Source organism: Salvelinus fontinalis, chromosome 4 (genome assembly GCF_029448725.1).
Source record: "Salvelinus fontinalis isolate EN_2023a chromosome 4, ASM2944872v1, whole genome shotgun sequence".
NCBI classification, from domain to species: Eukaryota; Metazoa; Chordata; class Actinopteri; order Salmoniformes; family Salmonidae; genus Salvelinus; species Salvelinus fontinalis.
The window spans coordinates 20,278,837-20,306,475 of record NC_074668.1 but is presented as its reverse complement, the minus strand read 5'-3'; the positions used below and the strand labels follow the sequence as shown (position 1 = coordinate 20,306,475).

General features: G+C 42.5%; 2 protein-coding genes across 4 annotated transcripts in view; both read right to left on the bottom strand.

Moving 5' to 3' along the window:
- Positions 1 to 3,203, bottom strand: part of LOC129853292 (spermatid perinuclear RNA-binding protein-like) — a 42,168-nt gene extending 38,965 nt beyond the window's left edge. Inside the window, exon 1 of the mRNA XM_055919174.1 lies at positions 2,991 to 3,203. The gene's annotated coding sequence lies outside the window, so the exon portion shown is untranslated. The remainder of the gene's footprint in view (positions 1 to 2,990) is intronic.
- A 4,552-nt stretch (positions 3,204 to 7,755) lies between these two features.
- Positions 7,756 to 27,639, bottom strand: part of cfap157 (cilia and flagella associated protein 157) — a 31,304-nt gene continuing 11,420 nt past the window's right edge. The window contains exons 3-16 of one of the 3 annotated variants that reach the window (XM_055919171.1): positions 22,075 to 22,135; positions 21,936 to 21,987; positions 20,710 to 20,767; positions 20,508 to 20,577; positions 20,360 to 20,406; positions 20,113 to 20,156; positions 18,346 to 18,617; positions 16,414 to 16,567; positions 16,054 to 16,321; positions 15,753 to 15,883; positions 15,046 to 15,196; positions 10,746 to 10,924; positions 9,074 to 9,232; positions 7,756 to 8,827 (exon numbers count right to left, since the gene is read on the bottom strand). In XM_055919171.1, the coding sequence (XP_055775146.1) occupies positions 8,692 to 8,827; positions 9,074 to 9,232; positions 10,746 to 10,924; positions 15,046 to 15,196; positions 15,753 to 15,883; positions 16,054 to 16,321; positions 16,414 to 16,567; positions 18,346 to 18,617; positions 20,113 to 20,156; positions 20,360 to 20,406; positions 20,508 to 20,577; positions 20,710 to 20,754 (1,656 nt within the window). In that variant the 5' untranslated portion in view covers positions 20,755 to 20,767; positions 21,936 to 21,987; positions 22,075 to 22,135 and the 3' untranslated portion in view covers positions 7,756 to 8,691. Of the gene's footprint in view, positions 8,833 to 9,073; positions 9,233 to 10,745; positions 10,925 to 15,045; positions 15,197 to 15,752; positions 15,884 to 16,053; positions 16,322 to 16,413; positions 16,568 to 18,345; positions 18,618 to 19,029; positions 19,310 to 20,112; positions 20,157 to 20,359; positions 20,407 to 20,507; positions 20,578 to 20,709; positions 20,768 to 21,935; positions 21,988 to 22,074; positions 22,136 to 27,639 lie in introns of those variants that run through there. The other 2 variants (XM_055919170.1, XM_055919172.1) reach the window with 2 other exon arrangements.

Genomic DNA, 27,639 nt, shown 5'->3' with positions numbered 1-27,639 from the left:
GTCTAAAGTTTAAACCACTGCTCACATAGCTTTACCACTTAGCTGGTGCCAAGGTAAAAGACTCAACCACTGTCACCACCGCTACCAAACCTTCAACTAACTAGCCTGCAGCAACCAGCGAGTCAGTGACTACCCCAAGGGACCTAGAAAGTCCTCCATGGGAGAGCTGAAGGGAGAGCTAAATGTGTCAGAAAGAGGAGAGCCTCTTGGTGCTTGTTCAAAACACAGTGAAAGAGGAGAACGTTGTGCCTGTTCAAAAACGCTGGCATGAATATTTCAGTGCCAGTAAAACAGTCAGTAAAGAATCCTCTTTGGCTCTGAAGGTCCTATGTCAGTGATGCTGAAAACAGTTAGAGGCAGACTTCATGAGCAGTACATTACAGTGCTGAAGAAGACATATGAGGATAACAAAGGAAAGAGTCTGTCGAGGCATAGCTAGCTGGTGTTTATCTGAGGTTTGACATCACCTCAGGTAGGCATATTTATGCCCACACCTGCTCCAAACCTAGCCTACCAATGTGACAGTAACGAGGCAAATCGAGTTCTAGCCTTTATATGGAGCTTCATTTGGGAATTTGGTAAACAATGTGGCCACTGGCTAGTAGTGTAACTACAAACTGAGCATGATAATGCATTGCAAACCTCTTACAGGTGCAGTAGAGAATAATCTGCCCACACACGCTCAAACTGTTTTCATAGCACATTAAATAGTTGAGGAAGAAAGAAGCCCCGAGGTCATTTAATTCTGCAGTCTCTTTGGGTAAAGCACATATTTCAGACAAGGCCAAATGAGTGTTCTAAGTAAGACTTCGCTATTCCACACCATATACACTTGTTTCAGGCATCCTCCTCCCTGTGCGTGGAGAGTAGAAAGGGGGGGGGGGGGGGGGGGGGGCGTCATATCTAAGAGCACACCTAGTGATCAACATTTTATTAGTCATTATTGGATACTGTTTTTGATGTCTGGGATTCAGCCACTCAACAATAAACCATCAATAATTCTCAAAGATTGTGTGTACACGTGTGCGTGTGTGTAAGAGGAGATAAAAAACAGCAATTCAGCAATAATATCTTAAGACATCTTACCCATCAAGGTTGAGAGAGAGAACATTCCATCGATTAGGCCTTGATGACTGCCAACACTTAGCTGAGGCAGATATGGTTTCAGTTTAACAGTTAGGCTATGAAGCGACTGAATTCCAAAACATCCCCTTCTGAGCAGCGGAGCCTTGGGCATGGAACACTGGAATATGTTGATAGCAGGGAATTTGGGTGCTTCAAAATGTAGAACCATGCACACCCACAAACAGACAACCCATCATGTATTGCGAAAAGGATTGAAAAAAAAAACTGAATCATTGAGATGGTTTAGTGGTCATTGTAGATGTACCGTTGATCAATGGAATGCAATTAATCAATTTCAAACGGGTCATATTACGAGTCCGAGGTGTCCATTACTGGACTCTTCCTTTCAACCTTCCAATGGAATTTCTTTCCATCTATCCTGCTCTTCAATTACATATCTGCTGGTTATAGTATGGCTTCTCCTATTACTGAAAAGGTAACACCCAAAAAGACTGGCAAGCAAAAAGTGCATCACCGCCACCTCGGCACTGTTGACAGTAGCCTCACTGTTAGATGTGTGGTTGAGAAAACAGTGGTGTATTCTGTATACACAAGACGTATAACACTAATTGCAAAACAAAATGTCACTCACACACTTCTCATTTACAAGCCGTGCACTCTATGCCCGTTTAGTTTAGCTTGACTGGGCCAGGAAGCCTGAGGAAATTAGGCTCCGGTTACCGTTTCCATTCTATAGGCAAGGACCAGTACCTGCTACAGACTGTGCACTCTGCTGCTTACTCTGCAGTAAAGCTGGGACGATAAAACAAACATTATCGACACCAACCATAACGAACACTTATCGCAGGCATTTTGCTGATATCGTTCCTTAGGTTTACTAATATGGGTGATTGTTAATGGCTACAATCAAACTAGTAGTAGCAGTGGTTTAAAGGGTAATTTAAATGTTTTTTTTATCCAGATATGGATTTTCATTCATATCGCCCAAGTCTACAGTCTTGTACAGCAGGGGTTCCCAAACGTTTTCACTCAGGGCCCCCTTCCAGCATTGGGGAACATTCCATGCCCCCCCCCCCTTCCTCCCTCCTGCACACACACCACGTCTATTTCAACGGGCACAAGCACTGTTCATGACAAAAACTGTTCACACTCATCTTGTTGGCGGAAAACATTTTGCAGGTTTAAAGCTCATTTTATGCAATTCTACACATTTTGTCATGGGGTGCAGATAAAATGTTGCAGTTTTGCCATGTCTTATGTGCGTTCATGTGTTATTTGAGTGACAAACATTACAGCAACATCTATGGACAAAAAAAACAGAGCAACATTTGTTTTGCAGACATGGGCAAGTTGATCTGTACATTTCTGACAAGTTATAAATAGCTCTCTAAGGTATATAATGACAAGAAGAAAACTGATGATGCACTACCCAATTTGAAAGTGTACCTTGTGCATTCTACTATTACAACTTTCAGGAGTAAATTGAGATACGTTGCATGGATGACAGGTGTACTTCTATATCAAACAACTGCAAGTGAAAATATAAATATACAAAAACTCGAACCAACATAAAAGTTCATGTCGTTCTCTTTTCAATTTGTTTCTGACAATCCTTTTGAATTGTGATATTACGTTAACTAGCTAGCCAAATGGCATGGCTTCCTACATTGACAGACATCAATGATCAGATCACTGAACTTCACTGGAAAATAAAAACATCCACAAGAGTGCATGTCATAGAAAGGGGGAAATAACAAGTAGCTACCTATCATGTTTAGAAAACGTTCGGAATTTGCATGCTGCCTTGTTAAGTTGCTAGCAGCTCCCCTGACCAACAGTGCAGCAGGATATACATCCTTGCCTGCGCTATTTCAAGCAAAATTTGGCATTGAGTAAATACTTACATAGTTACAGTTCTTGAACCAAACCAAGGTAACACATCCCAAATATTTCAATGGTAGCTTTTTACTGGTAGGACTTCGTGTTTGCACAACCAACTCCGTTTTCATCTCGGTTTGGGACAACGTGGATTCAGCACCCGACAGCACACGCTTGTTTTTTGGTCACAACTGTGTCAGCGGCACTCACTGACTGTAGCAGCAACGAAGAGCGGGATAGTTGCGCACGCGCGTTACGGTTGTTCAGCGCTAAAACGCAAGACATATGACTGCATTTGGTAAACAAATTATGCCTTGGAGAATTGGACTAGGCCTATATGATTGTGTGAGAATTAATATGACTGAAAATAAGTAGTGGGTGCTTGCTTTTTGTCCCAACATTTCACAGTGGTAATTAGTCACAACCTCGAACAAGCCAATAAAACATAGGCTAGGCATACAGAAACGACATGGTACTAACCAGTGTCACTTATTAAAAACAAAGTAAATCAGCACAATAATTACATCCACCCTTGCACAATAAGACCAGGATATAATGTCAAACCTAAATGGTAGGAAAATGTCAGGGGTGGATGCAATAGACATGTTACATGCATAATTATACAGTTTGTTAAATAACAACCATTAGTATTTAGTTTCAGCTGAGAGTCTCTTGCACACTCCTTTCACATACACTATGAGAATGAGTTATTGGCCTCAATCTGACAGCTGATCATTTAAGTCCGTGTGCATCACCTCCAAACACACAGACACACACACACACATACACACGCAGGCATTTGTGATATTGACTCTTAGCCTGCAATATCATCAAGAAACAATGGATCAATAGTTTGCTTTTTGCTTGATCGCCAGTGTCGGATCATTCATACACTGAAAGCCCATGACTGTTTGATTCACTGTGCTAGACGTTATGGTTTTCAATTGTCATATTATAATAGTATCTTGTTTCATATGATAGCACTGTACTGTGCTATAGAACGGTCTCATTTCAGTGCTGTGAGATTGCTTGTGGTTCAGCTCCATCAGCAGAAGGCTCGGCTGGAGGGAGTATGACGTGTTCTCAACCTGCGTCAGACAGCAGCAGGTGTACCTCAAGGTGAGACAGCCATTGCACCACAGAACAAGATCAGCTAACATGCAGGGGTTTGACAATGCGTATAGACAGGACACATTGCAGTGCTTAGATACACAGGTAGTTGTGTTTCTGGTATTAATCAAGTCACATCACATCTTCATATCTACAGGTTATGGAATGTGGCGTGTATACAACGATGTCCGAAAAATAATAACTCCTATGATTGAATCTTTCAATGCTAAACACTGCAATTATAGGAACCGTATACGACCATCTGAGTGTTCTGTAGGATAGTAGACAAGGAACAGCTATTTTCAACACTTACAAAATGAGGTGAAAAAGAAAGTACATAGAAGTGCAATGTGTTTCATCTTATCCTGTAGTGTGTGATTTCACACACCAGCACCGAGTGTTTCTGCAGACACACCTGGCTGATACTGTCTGGCTTTATCGTAGCTGTCAACATTTCTGTTGAAGTCAATAGCAGCAGTATCTCCAGGCTCTTACAATTATTGTCTGTATGTAGTTCATTTTCATGACATGTTCCTCTATCAAAAGCTAAATTAAAACTCAGGTATAAACAGGTATGAAACGTGTGTCTAGTCCAACTAATCATGTGATGTCATTGGCCGTGTTCGAGATCATCAAAGGGTGATGTATCATGGGTAAATTGACTGATTTAAAATGATTGAGGAGTTATTTATGATGCAAGGTGATTTGTAGAACAGTCAGTCGGCAGTCGCCTGCACTAGGGGCTAGGGGGTGCTCGGGGTCGGCAGAGGGGAACTCATAACGGCTTCGCAAGCGATCCCGGATGTCTCGCGATGTTGTGCCTCTGGGTTTAGAAACTCTGTGACACAACTAATAACAACAACACTGAACAGCCCATCCAGATGTCACAGATTAGCCTGGCTTTATTCCTCCCTCTCCCTCTCTCTCTCTCTCCCTCTCTCTCTCGCTTCCTCTCCATCTCTCCCTCTCTCTACCCCCAATCTCTTTTTTCTCTCTGACACAAACATTTCGCTAATTCTCTCTTTATCAGTGTCATCTTCACTGTCACCCTATTTATATATTTTTCAATCCAACCCACTGTAGAATTTCTCCTGGTCTTTCCTTACCAGATACCTACACAGCAGCTTGGCCTTCACCTCTGCTGTGAGTTCCAGTCAGGGGATCAGGGGATCAGGGGATCAGGACAGAGAGAGGCAACAGAGCAGAGTACTCTGCTAAATCAACAGGGGATTGCTACTGGAGTGATGACAGAGCAGCAACTGCATTGGGGGGAGGGGGGATGGTTTCTACCAGGCCATTGAGCACATCACATGTAACATTAAAAGCTGTAATATGTGATACAGAAGGAGGAAGCATGTTGATGTGGAAGGGAGGGGATGTGAATGATATCGCGGTTCCCAGTCAATTGAGGTCATCTCAATGTTTCGAATGAACTTGAGTATTTAAAACAGATTTCTATGTGAATTGGTGATAAAAAAAACAAATCTAATAAAATACATTCCTCCAATAATTCCCTTTTTCCTCCGTGTTTACTCTGAAGCAAGCTGGAGCAGTCGTACAGATTTGTTTCCTTTTACTTTACTCAACCCCAAGATAGATGGACCCTGGCCCCAAATCAAAGGAAAACCACATGAAGTCCTGAATTAGATCTGGGTATAAATATTTGATGGGCTGCTGCATGTTCACAACTACTCTGCTGCTTCATGGGCATTCAAGGTCAAGAGGAAATGACTGCAGCTATAGGGAGGGAAAGAGGATGGATGGCTAACACACCTCACTGCTGTTCAGCTGACAATAATATGATAATAATATCATTATGGACACTTTTATCCAAAGCAAATTACAGTACTGGCAACACTGACAGTGACACATATATTCAGCATAAGTGGCCAATGAGAGCTTTGAACTCACAGCCCTGATGCTATAAACACCATGCACTGACCTAACGCACTAGCCATTGAAAAATGTATGATTGAGGAGTGAAGACTATGAGAGATCCCTGATCCATTCAATCAAAACCTGTACTGAACTCATGCATCATTGAAGTATCATCAATACTGAACACATACATAATTGAAGCATGGCTGGAGAGGACGGTATAAAAATAACCATGTACTTGATTGCTATGCCAATGCCTCAGTCTCAGTAGATTGCAGTTCAGTTTCCACTCATGCATCTAGTATAGATGCCCACACTAAGAAAAAAAGGTGCTATCTAGAACCTTAAAGGGTTCTTCGGCTGTCCCCATGGGATAACCCTTTGAAGAACCCTTTCCACAGAGGGTTCTACATGAAACCCAAAGGGTCCTCCTACGGGGACAGTCGAAGAACCCATTTGTAACCCTTTTTTCTGAGTGCATCCTACACTGGGTTAGCCTGGCTGATGCGACTCACGTGGTACACAGCAAGGGAGTGCTGTTACACACTGGTATGGACAGGAGACCGTTGATGGTGCAATATTCACACAGAAATTGTCTTGAGCTTTGGTTCTCTCAAAGTTTTTTTTTCCTGGGGTTGAGACCTCTCATTGTTTAGATTTGAAAATTCAACAGTTGTTCTGGAAGGGGGCGGCACTCAGGGGCTGTGTGGCTGTCCATGTGGGTGTTTGGTTCTCCTGTCTTTCTCACTCAATCAGAAAAAACACAGCCTCCTTCATTATCAATGCATTGTGTCTACAACATAAAGGAGCCATTCCAGACTGTAATCAGGAAGACTTTGAGTTTGGTGTCAGCCAGACTAACGGTGGGTAGCTTACCAATCTGTTTTAAAAATAAGGCAGCAACACTTCAAAACACTGAAAAAAAATGTGATAACAGCTTCTGATAGCTCTGAATCTGAAATGGAACCATTTTACCTTTTTAATGCACTACATTTGACCAAGGCCCACAACCTATTCCCTATGTGCACAAAAGTGGTGCACTACATAGGGAATAGGATGCCATTTCAGATGCAGCCTGACTGCCTTTTAAAAGGAACTGAGAGGTCCATCTGTCTGCTGTTGAAGGGAAATAAAAGAGGACACTGGCCAACTCATACAAACCTTTTGTTTTCCTTTAAGCTCTAGTTGCACCTAGGTGGTTCCAAGCAGCAAAATGAGGCAGGATCCATTTTAATAGTCCAGCCTGGGACAAAACATTGTGTGGATCCAGCAAGGAAAGATCTACACTCTCAAAACCTCACTGGCCCAAGAAATAAATCATTTTCAGGGCTGAGAAGACAGGTATGTTCACCTGGGAATTACTGCAGAGGAAGGTGATAAATCACACCAATTAAAAATAGCTACTGCCTGTGATGTCTTCTCATGACCCATCAAATTATATGTCCCTACAAATGAGACACTGATTCATTTAGGGAGAGATATTTTTAACTAGCTTTGACGGGTAAAGACATCATGAAAAGCATGTTGAATTATGACAGTGAAAAAGAGATACGATGCAGCTGTACATTTACAGGGTAGTAGTCCCAAAATGTTTGCAATGAGCTCACAAAAAGATATCTAAGAAATGTCCCCATCCACATTCCCTTATTCACATGCATCTAGTCACATAGCTTTAATATGACAAAGATGTAAACATTGCTGCTGTTGAAACACAAGCACCATTGTTTCACATCATCTGGGGTCCTGTAGTGTCACTTCAAAAAAAACGTTGCATCCATCAGAAAGGGATACAAAGACAAAGAGTTTAGAGAATAAGAATATCAGGATTTAATCAATACGTCAATGCATAAGATCAGGACGTCATGTCAGCTCTACAATAAAAGGTCTGTGAGATTGCCATTGTCTCATTATTAAAATATATATTCCATGGGGAATATCCTCTCTATGATCATATGTTTCTAACACCCTAGGAACTTGTGAAGGTCTAAAAATGATTTGACAGGTATAGTGTACATAGTGTGCAATGACAGCTTTTATTCGCCTGAACAAGTGAAAATGAAACCCTAATAAATTAACAAGCTTACATCTCAAAAGGCAGATGGTAATGCAGTGAAGGGCCCATTTTAATTTGATAAACCCGATGTCCTCATAGACTTTGTGTTTATTTGCATTATAGAGACTTTGACAATGTCAAACACCAGACTTCACTTAATGTAACAGATGGGCAGATGTACCGTACAACAGCCCACATTCTGCCATCATAACAACCATTGAACCTTGTAAAGTCAGCCTTATAAAGATCAGCACTTTTAAAGTATTTTCCTCTGTTTATTACTTCATGAACTACATATTGGATTTAGTAGATGGACAATTGGCTTTGTGACAGTATGTCTTGATCTTTTTTTCATTTTTCCCCCACCTTTATTATTTTGAGTATACATTTCAAATGTTTATTGTTTGGCTTTAGTCTCCAAATGAATTTGACCTAAATGATAACACAAAATAACAGAGCCTTTATTAGATTTCTAGAGATAAAAGTATAGTGTCTGGTTTTTGTCTGCTTCAGTACAACATATTCTAAGAGTTGCTCCTGCCACCTAGTGGCTGGAGAGGAAACAGCATTAGTCATGTCATTCCAAAAAGTGAGCATAACCATGTAGCAACATTTATTTTTTGTTGAAATGTCCCATTAAAAGGGGTTTAAATCCCAGTCCCAGTCCTGCCTATCTGAGGATGGGTTCAGCGGCGCTGCCCCTGGTTGGAGAGGGCCTGTGGGGGGAAAGCAGGCTCCCTCTGGGAGGATCCCTGAGCGGAGGAGCCAGGCTCTCTGGACCAGAGGGTTTGGATGGGCTGGTCCTCTTCTGGGGTGGTGAGACTTTCCTGACAAACAGAGGCGCTATGGTCACCAATACATTGACACAAATCGGTTTACATGTTTACATTTTAAAAAATCCACTTAACATAAAACATACTTCTGACCATTGAATTAATAAATGAAAAAATCCCCCACTCTCTGTATCTACTGTAACTAAGTTACAATATATATTAATATATAAACTGACGTCATTGCATTTCCTAATCTAAGAGTATTTTTGGCAAGCATAAAATGCAGATCAATCACCTGTGCAGTTGAAGGCGGGTGCTCTTGGAGAGGGGTCCCATCTTGGACGGGATGTTGCTGTAGTTGTGTGTCCGTCGTGGTACGAGGCCCAGGTCTCCTGTCTTGAAGTGAGACAGCTGGGTGGTGTCCTTGAGAAGAGGACCAAGAAGCCCTGATGATCTGGAGGAGGGTGTAGGAGACAAGTATGCATGTCATTTAAGAAACATAGTGAGCTAGAGAAATACACTATATATACAAAAGTATGTAGACACTCCTTCAAAATTGGTGGATTTGGCTATTTTAGCCACAACCGTTGCTGACAGGTGTATAAAATCGAGCACATGCCATGCAATCTCCATAGACAAACATTGGCAGTAGAATGGCCTTACTGAAGAGCTCAGTGACTTTCAACGTGGCACTGTCATAGGATGCCACCTTTCCAACAAGCCAGTTCAACAAATTTCTGCCCTGCTAAAACTGCCCTGGTCAACACTAAGTGCTGTTATTGTGAAGTGGAAATGACTAGGCACAACAACGGCTCAGCCACGAAGTGGTAGGCCACATAAACTCACAGAACAGGACTGCTGAGTGCTGAAGCGCGTACCGCGTAAAAATTGTCTGTCCTCGATTGCAACACTCACTACCGAGTTCCAAACTGCCTCTGGAAGCAACGTCAGCACAAGAGCTGTTCATCTGGAGTTTCATGAAATGGGTTTCCATAGCCGAGAAGCTGGACACAAGCCTACGATCACCATGTGCGATGACAAATGTTGGCTGGAGTGGTGTAAAGCTCGCCGCCATTGGACTCTGGAGCAGTGGAAACGCATTCTCTGGAGTGATGAATCGTGCTTCACCATCTGGCAGACCGATGGACGAATCTGGGTTTGGCAGATGCCAGGAGAATACTACCTACCCGAATGCATAGTGCCAAATGTAAAGTTTGGTGGAGGAGGAATTATGGTATGGGGTTGTTTTTCATGGTTTTGGCCCTTTAGTTCCAGTGAAGGGAAATCTTAACGCCATCATACAATTACATTCTAGACTATTCTGTGCTTTGTGGCAACAGTTTGGGGAAGGCCCTTTCCTGTTTCAGCATGACAATGTCCCCGTGGACAAGCGAGCTCCATACAGAAATGGTTTGTCGAGATCTGTGTGGAAAAACTTGACTGGCCTGCACAGAGCCCTGACCTCAAACCCATCGAACACCTTTGGGATGATTTGGAACACCGACTGCGAGCCAGGCCTAATCGCCCAACATCTGTGCCCGACCTCACTAATGTTCTTGTGGCTGAATGGAAGCAAGTCCCCGCAGCAATGTTCCAACATCTAGTGGAAAGCCTTCCCAGAAGAGTGGAGGTTGTTATAGTAGCAAAGTGGGGACCAACTCCATTATAATGCCCATGATTTTGGAATGTGATTGGATGATTGGATGATGGATGATGTTGACCATGTAGTGTATCTTGAGCTTCTTGATAATCATACCATATGTAAACAATGTACTAACTCTTGCAACATCATTAAAATTGTTGCTGTAGTTCTGTAATTATGTTGCTGTAGTTCTGTATTGACAGCTTTCTCCAAGACAGTGCTAATGTACAGAGTAAACCTGCACAATGGTTACTAGTGCACTAGCTCACATCTGCTACACTAGCATTAGATGAGAGGAAGGCAGTATGTAGGCAGCCTCCAGTACCTTCCTGGGCCAGGGCCGGTCTTGAGCTCGTGGAGGGAGTCTCCCTCTGGAATGAAGTCCTTCATGGCAGGCCCTTTCCCCAGCAGAGCAGCACTGTCCAACACAGCCAACAGCTTCTGCATCATTTGGTTCCTCCGGACCAGAGTCTTCACCTCAGAGTCCTCCTCTTTAGGCACCTCCTGTTATGATAGGCGAAGGACTTACGTTAGTGCTACTAATCGCAATGTGATATTTCCAACTGGTGAGCAAGTGTGAGGTAAATTTAACCACAAGTGTTAATTACTCATCTCAACGTGGAAACATTTTACACAAGTGTTTATAACTAAAGTAACAAAATTCTGACTCATAACTACAATGTAATGACACAATAATTGCTTCAGGAAACAGTTTATAATACACAGAAGACTATCTACACGCATGCAATGTTTACACCAGTGGAGGAAGGGTAGAACCATCCTCAGTGAATTTCAGAAAAAATCTCAATTGAAAAAATAAGTTAAGTCTTTTTTAGATAAAACTATACTAAATATATTCAAATCAAATCGTATTAGTCACATGCGCCAAATACAACAGGTGTAAACCTTACAGTGAAATGCTTACTTACGAGCCCCTAACCAACAATGCAGTTAAAAAAATATATGTGAATAAGAAATAAAAGTAACATGTAATTAAAGAGCAGCAGTAAAATAACAATAGCGAGACTATATACAGAGGTGGGTACTGGTACAGAGTAAATGCGGGGAGCACCGGTTAGTTGGGGTAATATGTGCATGTAGGTAGAGTTATTAAAGTGACTATGCATAGATGATAACAACAGAGCGTAGCAGCGGTGTAAAAGAGGGGGAAAAACATATAGTCTGGGTAGCCATTTGAATATCTAATCAAATGGCTACCCAGAAGCTGTTTAGAAGCCTCTTGGACCTAGACTTGACGCTCCGGTACCGCTTGCCATGCAGTAGCATAGAGAACAGTCTATGACTAGGGTGGCTGGAGTCTTTGAAAACGTTTAGGGCCTTCCTCTGACACCGCCTGGTATAGAGGTCCTGGATGGCAGGAAGCTTGGCCCCGGTGATGTACTGGGCCGTACACACTACCCTCTGTAGTGCCTTGCGGTCGGAGGCCGAGCAGTTTCCATACCAGGCAGTGATGCAGCTAGTCAGTATGCTCTCGATGGTGCAGCTGTAAAACCTTTTGAGGATCTGTGGACCCATGCCAAATCTTTTCAGTCTCCTGAGGGGGAATAGGTTTTGTCATGCCCTCTTCACGACTGTCTTGGTGTGCTGGGACCATGTTAGTTTGTTGGTAATGTGGACACCAAGGAACTTGAAGCTCTCAACCTGCTCCCCTACAGCCCCGTCGATGAGAATGGGGGCGTGCTCGGTCCTCTTTTTCCTGTAGTCCACAATCATCTCCTTTGTCTTGATCATGTTGAGGGAGAGATTATTGTCCTGGCACCACACGGCCAGGTCTCTGACCTCCTCCCTATTGGCTCTCTCGTCATTGATCAGGCCTACCACTGTTGTGTCATCGGCAAACTTAATGATGGTGTTGGAGTCGTGCCTGGCAGTGCAGTCATGGGTGAACAGGGAGTACAGGGAGTACAGCAGGGGACTGAGCATGCACCCCTGAGGGGCCCCTGTGTTGAGGATCAAAGTGGAGGATGTGTTGTTACCTACCCTTACTACCTGGATCCAGTTGCAGAGGGAGGTGTTTAGTCCCAGGGTCCTTAGCTTATTGATTAGCTTTGAGGGCACTATGGTGTTGAACTCTGAGCTGTAGTCAATGAATAGCATTCTCACATAGATGTTTCTTTTGTCCAGGTGGGAAAGGGCAGTGTGGAGTGCAATAGAGATTGCATCATCTGTGAATCTGTCAGGGTGGTATGCAAATTGGAGTGGGTCTAGAGTTTCTGGGATAATGGTGTTGATGTGAGCAATGACCAGCCTTTCAAAGCACTTCATGGCTACAGACTTCAGTGCTACGGATCGGTAGTCATTTAGCAGGTTACCTTAGTGTTCTTGTGCACAGGGACTATGCTGGTCTGCTTAAAACATGTTGGTATTACAGACTCGGACAGGGAGAGGTTGAAATTGTCAGTGAAGACACTTGCCAGTTGGTCAGCGCATGCTCGCACAGTACACGTCCTGGTAATCCGTCTAGCCCTGCGGCCTTGTGAATGTTAACCTGTTTAAAGGTCTTACATCGGCTGGGGAGAGCCTGATCACACAGTCTTTCGGAACAGCTGGTGCTCTCATGCATGTTTCAGTGTTATTTGCCTCGAATCGAGCATAGAAGTAGTTTAGCTCATCTGGTAGGCTGGTGTCACTGGGCAAATTTCGGCTGTGCTTCCCTTTGTAGTCTGTAATGGTTTTCAAGCCCTGCCACATCCAACGAGCATCAGAGCCAGTGTTGTACGATTTGATCTTAGTCCTGTATTGGCGCTTTGCTTGTTTGATGGTTCTTCGGAGGGCATAGGGGGATTTCATATAAGCTTTCCGGGTTAGAGTCCCGCTCCTTGAAAGCACAACTGGTTAGGAATACGTAAAACATCAGCCTTGTTCTCCGCCGCCATCTTGTCACACATGACACCAAATCATTTATTAAAACACACTGTTTTGCAATGAAGGTCTATAGTAGCCTCAGCAGCACTCTGTAGGATAGCACCATGGTGTAGCCGGAGGACACCTAGTTTCAGTCCTCCTCTGGGTACATTGACTTCAATACAAAACCTAGGAGGCTCGTGGTTCTCACCCCCTTCCATAGACTTACACAGTAATTATGACAACTTCCAAAAGACGTCCTCCAACCTATCAGAGCTCTTGTCCACCCAATCAAAGGATCAGAGTATGAATCTAGTACTGAAAGCATAAGCTACAGCTAGCTAGCACTGCAGTGCATAACATGTGGTTGACTCAAAGAGAGAGAAAGACAATACAAATTAATTTCTTCAAAAATGAAGGAGCAGCAAGAAAGAGGGAGCTATATTTTGTATTTTTCCATGCTATGTTACCTAGCTGGCTATGGATATCCAGCACTGGAACCCTTCCAAGTCAAGGTAAGCTTTTAGTTTTATAAATGTATTGCCACCGGGGCCCGCTGGTGTAACTGCTAAACTGCTTTCTAACTGTACACTGATGCATTATTGTAGCTAGTTTACTAACACGTTTGTTTTAGTAGCTATGTTGACTTGACTTTAGCTAATATGGTGACAACGATGTAGGCTGTGTGTAGTGGTTAGCGGTTATGATATAAGGGTTTGGCTTTTGAAAGGTTTTCTCGCCTGGTCACAGACAGCTGATGTGTTGTGCACTGAAGTCCACAAGTGAAGGAAAAAGGTGAGAAGAGGAGAGCGCGTAAATGAGAGAAGCAATTATGCAACGATCAAAGGGATCATGCTGTTTGCATGCGGCTGCTATGAAAGTGAACTGTGTTTGCGTGTGATCAGGGGTGTATTCATTCCGCCTATTCTGTTGAAAACCCTTTCTTAAACGAAGCAAACGGAACGTGGATAAATATACCTGAATTTGTTCAATAGAAACTCTCGTTTGCAACTGTTGGACTAATGATTACACCCTAGTTCAGCTAGATGCAGGCAAGATTGTGCAAGGCGGTACTGAATGTGTCGATGTCTGTCACCTTGATTACTCAAATTTCTCTCGACCTGTGCACCTACGTTGTAAACTTTAATTCATAGGTTAGGTTGTAGCAACCTCATGATGGGTATAGTGACATTTGAGGGGGGGTACTGTCACGCCCTGACCTTAGAGAGCTTTTTATGTCTCTATTTTGGTTTGGTCAGGGTGTGATTTGGGTGGGCATTCTATGTTCATTTTTCTATGTTTTGTATTTCTTTGTTTTGGCCGGGTATGGTTCTCAATCAGGGACAGCTGTCTATCGTTGTCTCTGATTGGGAACCATACTTAGGTAGCCTTTTCCCACCTGTGTTTTGGGGGTAGTTGTTTTCTGTTTAGTGTTCTGCACTTGACAGGACTGTTTCGGTTTCGTTTCTCACTTTGTTTATTTTGTTCGAGTGTTTGTTGATTTAATAAATATCATGAACACTTACCACGCTGCGCTTTGGTCCGATCCTCCTTCATGCAACGACGACCGTTACAGAATCATATAGTAGCCTAAACCTATTGCTGTTACATTGAACTGGGTGAATGGAATATGAATGAGTCATCCAATATGCTGTAATAGAAATAAGGCCATGCTCATAAAAAAATCCTCCCTCATCTTAATCGGCACCGGCCGCCTTTGGTTCACACTGCTATGATTTTGATTCCAGGCACTTCTTTACCATGAGGGCCTGTTTCAGGGCGAATGCAGCCGCCTGTAGGATGGTCTCCAGTTGTCCTCTCACGTCCCTCTCCTCCTCCAGCTCTCTCCCCAGCCTGTTTGCCTCGGCACAGTTCCTCCCTGTCTCCTCCAACAGAGAGGCCTGCACCTGCCTGTAGGAACAAACCAGAAATTTGGGGTTATTTACTAATTCAGTTCTTCAATATCAAATGGCTTAAAAACAAAAGACAGGACATACTTTTCAGGAAGTTCCATGCATGCAGTTCCATTGAAATTCAATAGATTTTGTGAGAATTAGTTTGACTGTTAATTGAACATATCTCTCACTCGTCGCTGGCATTTGAGGCCTTCATGTAACAATAAACTGACTAGGGGAGCACCTGACATTTAAATGTCACCGTCACAGGCTGAATTAATTATTATTTATTTGTCTGACATGAATAAGATATACTGTATCATTGTTACACATTATTGTCAGTTAGCCAGGCAAAATACTAATTAAATCATGTACAGGGCCGCAGTCCTGCTGGTTTTGGTTTCTCCAAGGCATTGATCAGTAAATTACACTGACTGCTCAGAGAACAGTCACTGAATGACAAGGAACAAAACCAGCAGACACTGTGGTTTACCAGGACCAGAATTGTGGACCCCTGATGTAGAGAACAGGAACTCTGGAGTCTTCTTGAATTCTGAATGGAAACATCAGACCTTAGGGCATGCATTTCTGCCAGCAGTACGACATGATCCTTCTGCAGTTGTTGATGCTCCTCTTGAGCCCTAGCATACTCCTCCAGCTCAGCCTGCATCTGCTTACACTTCTCTGTGAGCTGATGGATCACCTGATGAAAAGAGAAGAGGAGCAGAGAGGAAGAGCATGGTAACCTGTCACCAATCACATCAGGCTTCAGACAGGTCCTGTCATTATCATGTGGAGATGTTGATACACCAAAATCATGCAAGCTGACAATCATGACAATCATCGCTCTCACCCCTTATCTCTCCCCAGTACCTTCTGGTTGCTGAGGCTCTTACGGGTCATCTTGTTGAACAAGGGCTCCAGGACCTCCATCTCTCTGCGGATATGCTTCTCTCTATCCCTCAGATCCTCGTTCTCCTCCAGCAGCTGCTTGCTCTTGTCTGACAGCTGACTAAGCTGGGCCGTCACAGACACATTCTCGTGGATGGCCCTCATGGTCGTCTCTGGCATCTTCCTGTCCGACACACGCCGAAACTCGGCTGCCACCGCCGCCACGTGCTGCTGCATCTCCTTCTTTAGTCTAGAGGGAGCAGAGAGGGAGGACAGCATGAGCAGGAGCTTATGACCAGATCATACAGTGTACAAATGGCTTCTTAACATAATGGCATTGACCTGTCATTGTCCAGCACAGCCTTCCTCTCCAGGCTGTAGATGACTGTGTGGTGCTCCTGTCTCTGCTTCCCAAGCTGCTCCTCCAGGCCTTCCAAGTGGGCCATCAGCTCCTCCTTCTGCACACGGAACTCCTCGAGAGCTGCTAGCTTACCCGCTGCATGTGGATGGTGTTAGGAGTAATTCAATTACAGTTGAAGTCGGAAGTTTACATACACTTAGATTGGAGTCATTTAAACTTGTTTCTCAACGACTCCACAAATTTGCTTGTTAACAAACTATAGTTTTGGCAAGTCGGTTAGGACATCTACTTTGTGCATGACACAAGTAATTTTTCCAACAATTGTTTACAGACAGATTATTTCACTTATAATTCACTGTATCACAATTCCAGTGGGTCAGAAGTTTACATACACTAAGTTGACTGTGCCTTTAAACAGCTTGGAAAATTCCAGAAAATGATGTCACGGCTTTAGAAGCTTCTGATAGGCTAATTGACATAATTTGAGTCAATTGGAGGTGTACCTGTGGATGTATTTCAAGGCCTACCTTTAAACTCATTGCCTCTTTGCTTGACATCATGGGAAAATCAAAAGAAATCAGCCAAGACCTCAGAAAAAATATTGTAGACCTCCACAAGTCTGGTTCATCCTTGGGAGCAATTTCCAAACGCCTGAAGGTACCACGTTCATCTGTACAAACAATAGTACGCAAGTATAAACACCATGGGACCATGCAGCCGTCAACCGCTCAGGAAGAAGACGCGTTCTGTCTCCTAGAGATGGATGTACTTTGGTGCGAAAAGTGCAAATCAATCCCAGAACAACAGCAAAGGACCTTGTGAAGATGCTGGAGGAAACAGGTACAAAAGTATCTATATCCACAATAAAATGAGTCCTATATCGACACAACCTGAGAGACCGCTTAGCAAGGAAGAAGCCACTGCTCCAAAACCGCCATAAAAAAGCCAGACTACAGTTTGTAACTGCACATGGAGACAAAGATTGTACTTTTTGGAGAAATGTCCTCTGGTCTGATGAAACAAAAATGGAACTGTTTGAGCATAATGACCATCGTTATGTTTGGAGGAAAAAGGGGGACGCTTGCAAGCCGAAGAACACCATCCCAACCGTGAAGCACGGGTTGTGGCAGCATCATGTTGTGGGGGTGCTTTGCTGCAGGAGAGACTGGTGCACTTCACAAAATAGATGGCTTCATGAGGAAAGGAAAATTATGTGGATATATTGAAGCAGCATCTCAAGACATCAGTCAGGAAGTTAAAGCTTGGTCGCAAATGGGTCTTCCAAATGGACAATGGCCCCAAGCATACTTCCAAAGTTGTGGCAAAATGGCTTAAGGACAATAAATTCAAGGTATTGGAGAGGCCATCACAAAGCCCTGACCTCAATCCTATAGAACATTTATGGGCAGAACTGAAAAAGTGTGCGCGAGCAAGGAGGCCTACAAACCTGACTCAGTTACACCAGCTCTGTCAGGAGGAATGGGCCAGAATTCACAGAACTTATGGAAGCTTGTGGAAGGCTACCTGAAATGTTTGACCCAAGTTAAACAATTTAAAGGCAATGCTACCAAATACTAATTGAGTGTGTGTAAACTTCTGACCCACTGGGAATGTGATGAAATAAATAAAAGCTGAAATAAATCATTCTCTCGACTATTATTCTGACATTTCACATTCTTAAAATAAAGTGGTGATCCTAACTGACCTAGGACAGGGAATTTTTACTAGGATTAAATGTCAGGAATTGTGAAGAACTGAGTTTAAATGTATTTGGCTATGGTGTATGTAAACTTCCAACTTCAACTGTAAATTATCAAAGTTTGATCAGATATTTTTGAGCTGGTTTTAAATTATTGTCTGGTGGTGGATTATGTGGATGGAATGTTATGGTGTCGAGGTTCTTAGTATCTTACCAAGGACCATGTTCTCTGAGGTGAGCTTGTCCTTGTTCTCCTGGAACTCTTGGCGAAGTTGACTGAGCTGCAGCTCAAAGGAGTCCTTCTCAGCATCCTTGGCCTGCTGCAGTCCCACCAGTCTCTCCAACAAGTCTGTGAGCTCATCCTCCTTCTGGGCCAGTGAGCGCTTCAGGTAGAGCACAATGTCTTTCTTCTCCTTCTCAATGGTGAAATACTGAGAGGAGAAGTCCTTCTGTTGCACCTCCAACTCATCACATTTGTGCTGATATCTGCAAATATGAGGTGAGAAAATAGGATGAGGGTGGGATTCAGTCATGGAAACTTGATTGGAAGGCTACAAGCTTGGAATGAACATGATTTAGTTTCATATTATTATGGTGTATTTTGTTTTAACGTTAAATGTGCAGTATTTTATAAATAACACATATTTTAATGATTTGCATTAGTCCTAACTGATTCGTGTTTGATTGCCTATTTTACGCACATGCACCGCAGTTTTCATAACGGCAATGGGTTCTATTTTGTCATTATGTGGTTATATTATCCAACTATTGTTCCAAAAATAATCTGATAGTGTCAGTGCGTGTTGACTCGCAACATTATTTATTATTCAGAGGATCAGAGATTAGACTAAATATGAATAGAAATGATCTGTGCGGACCACCCAAAGAAAACTCTCACTTTTCCAATTGTTCCTCCAAGTCTCGTATCTGCGACCGGTAGAAATCTTTTCCACCTTCAGACAATGCGTCGTCAAAACACGTTTTGTCTCCAAATCCAATGATCTCTTTTTTGGTTGATTTATCTCCGCTTTTCTTTCCATTCTTTTTTGGCATATTTGCAATGAAACTTTGTGATTGCGCTATTAAACATCTAGGCAACCACAACACACGTTGTTACCAAGAGAATGACGTCAGGTGCTGACCCGTTGAATTGGAATGTCAGTCTGCGCCAAGTATCCCTGACTGCAGTGTGCAGTTCGTGGCCGGGCTCGATGTGGGCGGAGTCAAACGTTTGGCCCCGCCCACTTTTTTGTTGGACAGTCGCACACTGAATACAAACACACAAGTTTGTGCAAGGCACACGTTTAATACAAACGTATTTCATTTTTGAAGATCATAAGAAATATTATTTAAAGTGGTACCAACACATGTGTTGTAACACTTTTTGCTTCATCCTATATTTGAAGCCAGCTACTGATATTGTTGCAGGGAACAACAGACTTGTCATGTACTGTTAAAATTGTGTTGATAAATGTTATAACTTTGTAATTATATTATTTAATTGAGCATATATATACACAGTTACTACCTATCCTGATTTATACTGCTATTTACTTTCCTCATGAGAATGGAGACAGACTACACCATATAGACATACTGACAAGCTGAATGTGCTTTGTACATCAAGTTATACCAGCTCCAGTAAAGAGATCAGAGACTCGGGTGACTTCTACATCTTCTTTACTAAACAACACAATTAACACAGCAGACAAAAACAAGGTTTGACCACTCCTCAAAATGGCTTCACTCCTGCTCCTCAAAAGAGGCAGACAGTAATTTTCTTGTTGTCCTACTGCCTCCACATAGAACATCTCATAATCTCTCTAACTGGAACATGAACGTTTCCTAGAGGAGAATATTTTCCGCTTCATCCAGGCCATCATACAACCGTAGTTCTTTAAGGGTTGTAATGCGGTCTTCCCGCCCATCCCAATTACACTAGGGAGGGAAACAGTGCCTTTAAATGTTTTGCCGTTTGCACCTCCTTGCTGCCTCTAGGCTGTCCCTTTGAAGAACATCTGCTTCCTTGAAGAAAAAGGAAGAATAAATATGAGTAGAGCCTCATTGGGTGATCATGTCAAATTACACCCCACTTTCACAATACCACCATGCAAACGAAAGCTCCTATTACTAAAGGGGTTTTATCTATAACTACTCAACAAGTTGTCACAACTATTATATCTTGCCATGCATCAAGCCTTCAGCCTTACACACAGTAGACTACATACCCAGTTCACAGCTCCCAGTTCGCCGTGCATTTTGTTCCCAGTATCGTCTAGAAAGAAAACAGATTGTGGTCATTAAGTAATGTAAGGGAACCTCTTGGGATGTGTGTACCTGAATGCACCTTACTTTAGCTAACAGCCCATACAGTACCTGATCCTGCAGAGCTGGATGCTGATGTGACATGCTGTGACTTCTTGGGGGGGACGTCTTCTACATCATCCTGAAATATATTGGAGAGGGGCAGGGTTTAAGTCTTTAAACATTGGTTTAAGACTATACCACTCATCATATGAGAGGGGGGTTACGTCTTTAAACATTGGTTTAAGACTATACCACTCATCATGACACCTACCTGTAGTGTGTTTTGTTTTCGCTGCCTTTTTCGATCTTTCAACATCTCTTCTTCAGACCTTAGTGAGTGAATGACATACATTACATACATTCAATATATTCAGGTCAGTCTGGCTACAGTGAAACAAGTGATTTTAAGGATGCAAATGAAAAGTGTTTAGAATATTCAAGACTTTCGGCATGGGAAAGTTCTGCAGGTGTAACGGCTGTCGCTCTCCTCATCCTCAGACGAGGAGAGGAGAGAAGGATCATCAGACCAAAATGCAGCTTCAGGGAAATAAGCCATCTTTTTATTTAACACGATGATGATGGCAACACGAAAAACAAAACACTTTCAACTTTACAAAACAAGAAAACGAAGTCAACGAAACCTGAACATAAACTTACATAACTACACGTAAACTCACGGACAGGAAACAGACGACATCGAAACGAAAACGAACAGCCAAACAGTCCCGTATGGTACATACATTACACGACACAGGAGACAATCACCCACAAACAAACAGTGAGAACGCCCTACCTAAATATGACTCTTAATTAGAGGAAAATGCAAACCACCTGCCTCTAATCAAGAGCCATACCAGGCAACCCAAAACCAACATAGAAACAGATAACATAGACTGCCCACCCAAAACACATGCCCTGACCATAAACACATAAAAAACAACATAAAACAGGTCAGGACCGTTACAGCAGGAGAACTAGGCACCACCATCGCCTAATTTGCTGCATGTTTTCCTTTGAAAAAGAAAATCACACAATCGGATGGTTATCCCAAAAAAAACATTATATCCACTAGTGATGAGAATTTCATAATTTATACATGCCTCAATGAAATCACACTGTGCTCCATTGCAATGTACAGAGTGTACTGTAAGTTAAGTAGGTTGTTAAGTTTGATAGTTATGATAACAACAACAATGATAAACCCCCCCCCCCCCCCCCCCCCAGAATATATTTCAGGATGTAGAAGACACCCCCCCCAAGAAGTCACATCTTGTCACATCAGCATCCAGCTCTGCAGGAGTTTGATGTATGAATTGGGTATGTCGTATAAAAACTGTAGGAAATAGGTCCCAAAAAGTGTCAAGAATAATAAAATAAGAAAAAGTATGAGCAATAACAAGTGTGCTTTGCATCCGGCAAGCACAGAAATAATAATAACGTTTCATGTTATAACAGAAAATAGGACTAATATAATATACTGAATAGCCAGCATCTTACCATCAAAACAAAACACCCCACAGTTGTTTGAGAAACCTTGCTTTGGTAGGCCCTGTGGTGTGAACAAGGTACAATTTTCAGTAAAGGAATGACAATCAAATGGTACAGTTCAGTGGAATCATTTAAAGGAATATCTGACCTGAACATCATCCACACAAAAAGTCCTCCAAGGTCCAGGGGACAAGATCAGAGCAATGTTTCTGTGAACACAGTGTATGTGAAAGTAAAGAAAAAGTACAATTCAACAGCTTTTTAATACTCCAGCATGCATAACAGTTTTCAACACAGTTGGAACTGAATTGGCCAAACTATTTTAAACAACATTTATGGGTGTTGCTGGACCAGAAAATGTATTTGACTGCAAACACACCATTTATCACATCAATGCACTCACATGCCAAAAATATTTCATTGGACACTGTTTCAAAGCAATGTGTGTGCTTTCTTCATAAATGTGTTTTGAAGTTTTTCTTATTTAACTTCAGTTTGCAGTGTGGACAAGTTACAATGACTTTTCTTGACTTGCCATGTATGTTGGGACCAGGTGATTTCATTATTGTATATACTATGTGTAGACTCACTAGGTGTAACTAAGGGAATGGCCGTCGGCATCAACGATACACATTTAGAGCCAGCCAAACACAACAAGGCATACATTGAAACACAGAAAATCAACAATCAAATTGATTACATAACTGTACATGTAAACCTAGGCTTACTGCTCAAGTAGGCAAATTTGTCCAAATAAGATTCCCTCATTGTAAGGAATTAGCTAACTCACATGCAAAACTGCACTGGTATAACATGAATATTACAAAGTACATTATGCATAATGACAGTCTATCTTCCACGGTTTATATTTTTATCAATGTAGGTTAGGCTCGATTAAGATTCGCTTTCGTTGACGTTAATACTTTCGATGTGAACCTCAACTTGGTTGACCTTGAAGGAGACGGGAAGGGTTCAGGTTAAACGCGCTTGACTCCGCCCACATTGAGCCCGGCCCCAAACTGCACACTGCAGTCAGGGGATTCTCGTTTGCCCTGGTAACAATACCATATTCTTTGATAAAAGGATGAACAAAAATATTTGGTCTTGTACAGATCCTTTAGATGAAAGTGGTAATATCCTCAGATATAATTATTTTATGATAAAATATGATTTCCTTGTCGCCCTAAGCAATATTGTACAATCATAAATGCTATTCCTTCTAGCCTTGTACTGCTTATACATAGATGGATGTTGTTTGCGGTATAAGAAGTGTAACAAAAAACATGTCAGACAAGTTATTTCTAAAGAATTCTTCCCATAACAGTAAAAATTATTGGGCCTCCCGGGCCGTGGTCTCTGCGCCACCAGAGTCTCTGGGTTCGCGCCCAGGCTCTGTCGCAGCCGGCCGCGACCGGGAGGTCCGTGGGGCGACGCACAATTGGCATAGCGTCGTCTGGGGTAGGGAGGGTTTGGCCGGTAGGGATATCCTTATCTCATCGCGCTCCAGTGACTCCTGTGGCGGGCCGGGCGCAGTGCGCGCCAACCAAGGGGGCCAGGTACACGGTGTTTCCTCCGACACATTGGTGCGGCTGGCTTCCGGGTTGGAGGCGCGCTGTGTTAAGAAGCAGTACGGCTTCTTAACACAGCGCAGACACAACACAGTAAAAATTATTTATATCTGTCAGATTTTTTTATGTATAAATGTAGATCCTTCAAACACCCCCAAACAGGGAAACAGATCCCAATCAAAGGTGTTATTATATGCTCCACTAACACAGTTATTTATCTTATAACTTGTCCTTGTGTTAAAAATTGTGGGTAAAACAAAGCGCCAATTAAAAGTACGTATCTCAGAGCATCGTAGCACCATTAGGTGAAAAAACTCGACTTACCCAGTTGCGGCCCACTTTTTGGAAGCAAACCACTCGATTTCGTCTCTGCTTATATTGGCATCGAACATGTCACCCTCCCTAGGAGAGGGGGTGACCTCGACAATTTATTGTTAAAACGAGAGGCTGCCTGGATCTTTAATTTAAAGACCCTTGCTCATTCGGGCTTAACGTAGACTTTGATCTGAAGCCATTCTTGTGATTATTGTGACTTTGTCATTGTAATTGTTTGTAGGCTTTGTCGTGGCTGAATCAGAATTAGTTAGGTAACATATATAAATAAGATGTTTTAGATATCTTTATGCTTGTCATTAGAATGTCTTCAACTGCAGTTGGCAGTTGAATTTTCTTTTCTTTCTAGGGAAAAGTCACTTGGGGCCCAGAGAGGGGAGAGGTCAGGCTTGTCTTTTACATGTCTGGTAATATGTGAATCATCTGTGAAACCATGTGAAGGGCTCCCTTATGTCTGGAACCATTATACCACCTCTTCTGATGTTGAACTTATCTTTCATAGTATATGACCTAGAGGTTCACTGCCCTTAGTGAGCTTCTCCAGGAGTGGGGAGAAGAGGGGGTGTATTTGAGATGGGCGTATCTAGAATTGACAGTTGATACATGCCATTGGATGAGGTAATGTTTTCGTACTAAGTGGTACCAAGAACGAGATTAAAATCTTGTTTTAGGAGACCAAACTGAACGATAATTTATAGCTAATGCTATCTAGCTATGGGATACTCCTCTTTCAAGTAAAAGGTTCTTTGTAATGTTCCTAAGATCTGTTATTCGTCATGTGCGTTGAGAGGGGTGTATCTTGGCTATAAAAGATGGAATGAGTTGTTTTGTAAGGTCTCTCAGAGAATTTATTTATAGACACTTAAATGATCTGAAAGTCAAAAAGGGCTATGGTGAAGCTCATATATAATTAAAGATGGACTTTATAATATAACTCTGACTTGTGTGTGGTTGGCTCTCTCATTATTGAGTAATATAGGAAATTACCACGACAGCCTATGTCGTCTAAATTGAATCTATGATAGTAAGCTATCCATTTGTTTTTGGCTCTCCTTTTCTTTTTCAAGTGTTCTACTCCGCTAGCCAGCACCTCGCCTAAACAGGTGTGCATTTCTTTCGCCTCTGGATTAATATACTGTCACATGCTGTCAAAAGGAAGCATTCTGCAACAGGAACAGGACTGACATCAAATGAATGTGTTGACAATTATGTGTACGAAACAGCGCTACAAGTTGCAGTGCTACTCTTTTGACAATTAAGTTCATAAACTTTGTTCAGCGGAGAACGAACATGCCTTTCTAGCCTGCCGTGGCTGCCTACTCCATTCTAATAGTTTTTTTTACAAACGCGCATCCAATCGCCTTGGTCCCAGACCCTACTAAACCAATCACAAGCTTCAATCTTCTACGGTTCAAAGTGTAGTGGCAAGAAAATGATGGATCTTCTGGGTGAAGCTGCTGTGGTTAGGCTACAATGCTCGTGACCACACCCATTTTTATGCTCTTCACTTGTCAGTGTTCCAAATGGGACATACAAACACCCAGAAAAGGCTACTCTATTTGATGTTATCCTTACAAATAATCCTGATATGTATCAGTCTAGTGTTTTCTGTAATGACCTTAGTGATCAATGTTTTACAGCCTGTGTTCGTAATGGCTGCTCAGTGAAACGACCTGCCCTGACCTGTCATAGACGCTTGCTAAAAACTTTAATGAGCCCTCATGATTTGGCCTCTGTAAATTGGTATAGAATCAGCTTGATCCCTGTCGAAGATGCTTGGACCTTCTTTTTTTTATATTTTCAGTGGTATTGTTAACAAATACTCACCCATAAAGAAAATGAGAATTAAAAACAGGTTCAGCCCTTGGTTCGACTGTGATCTGGCAGAGTTTCTCCACCTCAAGAATTCCATTTAGCAAATCGCTCTGCACAAGTATACTCAGGCTGACTGGCTCTTGTTCAGGCAAATTAGAAATAAGTGCACTCAGGCTATCCGGAAGGCCAAAGTTAGTTATTTTAAGGAGCAATTCACTCTCTGTGGGTCTAACCCAAATTAGTTCTGGAAAACGTTTAAAGACCTGGAGAATAAACCCTCCTCCTCACAGCTGCCCATGTCCCTTAATGTTGATGATGTGTTTATTACTGACAAGGAGCACATGGCCGAGGTCTTTAATCACCACTTCATTAGTTTAGCATTCCTATTTGACTCTGCCATGCCTCCTTGCCAGTCCAACATTTCCTCATCTCCCACCCCTTCTAATTTGACTATTCCCAATGCTCCTCCCTCTTTTTCCCCTGCCACGCTACAAAGTTTATCCCTGCAGGTCGATCACTCAGTCCGAGGTGCTAAACTTGACCCCAAAAAAACATCTGGTTCAGATCGTTTAGACCTTTTCTTCTTTAAGGTTGCTGCACTATCATTGCATTGCCAAGCCTCTCTCTGACCTTTTTAACCTCTCTCCTCTCTGGGGAGGTTCCCATTGCTTGGAAGGCAGCCACGGTGCATCCTTTATTTAAAGGGGGAGGTCAAGCTGATCCTAACTGTTATTAGGTCAATTTCTATTTTGCTCTGTTTATCAAAAGTGTTTGAAAAACTTGTCAATAATCAACTGACTGGCTTTCTTGATGTCTATAGTATTCTCTCGGGTATGCAATGTGGTTCCGCTCAGGTTATGGATGTGTCACTGAAACCTTAAAAAGGTACTAAATGATGTCACCATTGCCCGTGATTCTAAGCAATGTCGTGCTGCTATTTTTATGGACTTTGCCAATGCCTTTGATACAGTAGACCATTCCATTCTTGTCGGCTGGCTAAGGAGTATTGGTGTCTCTAAGGGGTCTTTGAACTGGTTTGCTAACTACCTCTCAAAGAGTGCAGGCTGTCTCAGCCACTGCCTGTCACCAAGGGAGTACCCCAAGGCTCGACCCTAGGCCCCACGCTCATCTCAATTTACATCAACAACATAGCTCAAGCAATAGGAAGCGCTCTCATCCATTTATATGCAGATAATACAGTCATATACTTGACTGGCCCCTCCCCGGATTTTGTGTTAAACTCTCTACAAACAAAGCTTTCTTAGCGTCCAACAAGATTTCTCTGCCCTTAACCTTGTTCTGAACACCTCCAAAACAAAGGTCATGTGGTTTGGTAAGAATAATGCCCCTCTCGCCACCGGTGTGATTACTACCTCTGAGGGTTTAGAGCTTGAGATAGTCACCTCATACAAATACCTGGGAGTATGGCTATACGGTACGCTGTCCTTCTCTCAGCACATATCAAAGCTGCAGGCTAAGGTTAAATCTAGACTTGGTTTTCTCTATTGTAATCGCTCCTCTTTCACCACAGCTGCCAAACTAACCCTGATTCAGATGACCATCCTACCCATGCTAGATTATGGAGACGTAATTTATAGATCGGCAGGTAAGGGTACTCTCGAGCAGCTAGATGTTTGCTATTCGGCCATCAGATTTGCCAACAATGCTCCTTATAGGACACATCACTGCACTAAATACTCCTCTGTAAACTGGTCATCTCTGTATACCCATTGCAAGACCCACTGGTTGATGCTTATTTATAAATCCCTCTTAGGCCTCACTCCCCCCTATCTGAGATACCTACTGCAGACCTCATCCTCCACATACAACACCCATTCTGACAGTCACAATCTGTTAAAGGGTCCCCAAAGCACCTCTTTTCAGTTCGCTGCAGCTCGCGAACTGAAAAACCACTCAAACTGAACCGTTTTATCTCTTTAGTCAAAGACTCAATCATGGACACTCTTACTGACAGTTGTGGCTTCTTTACGTGATGT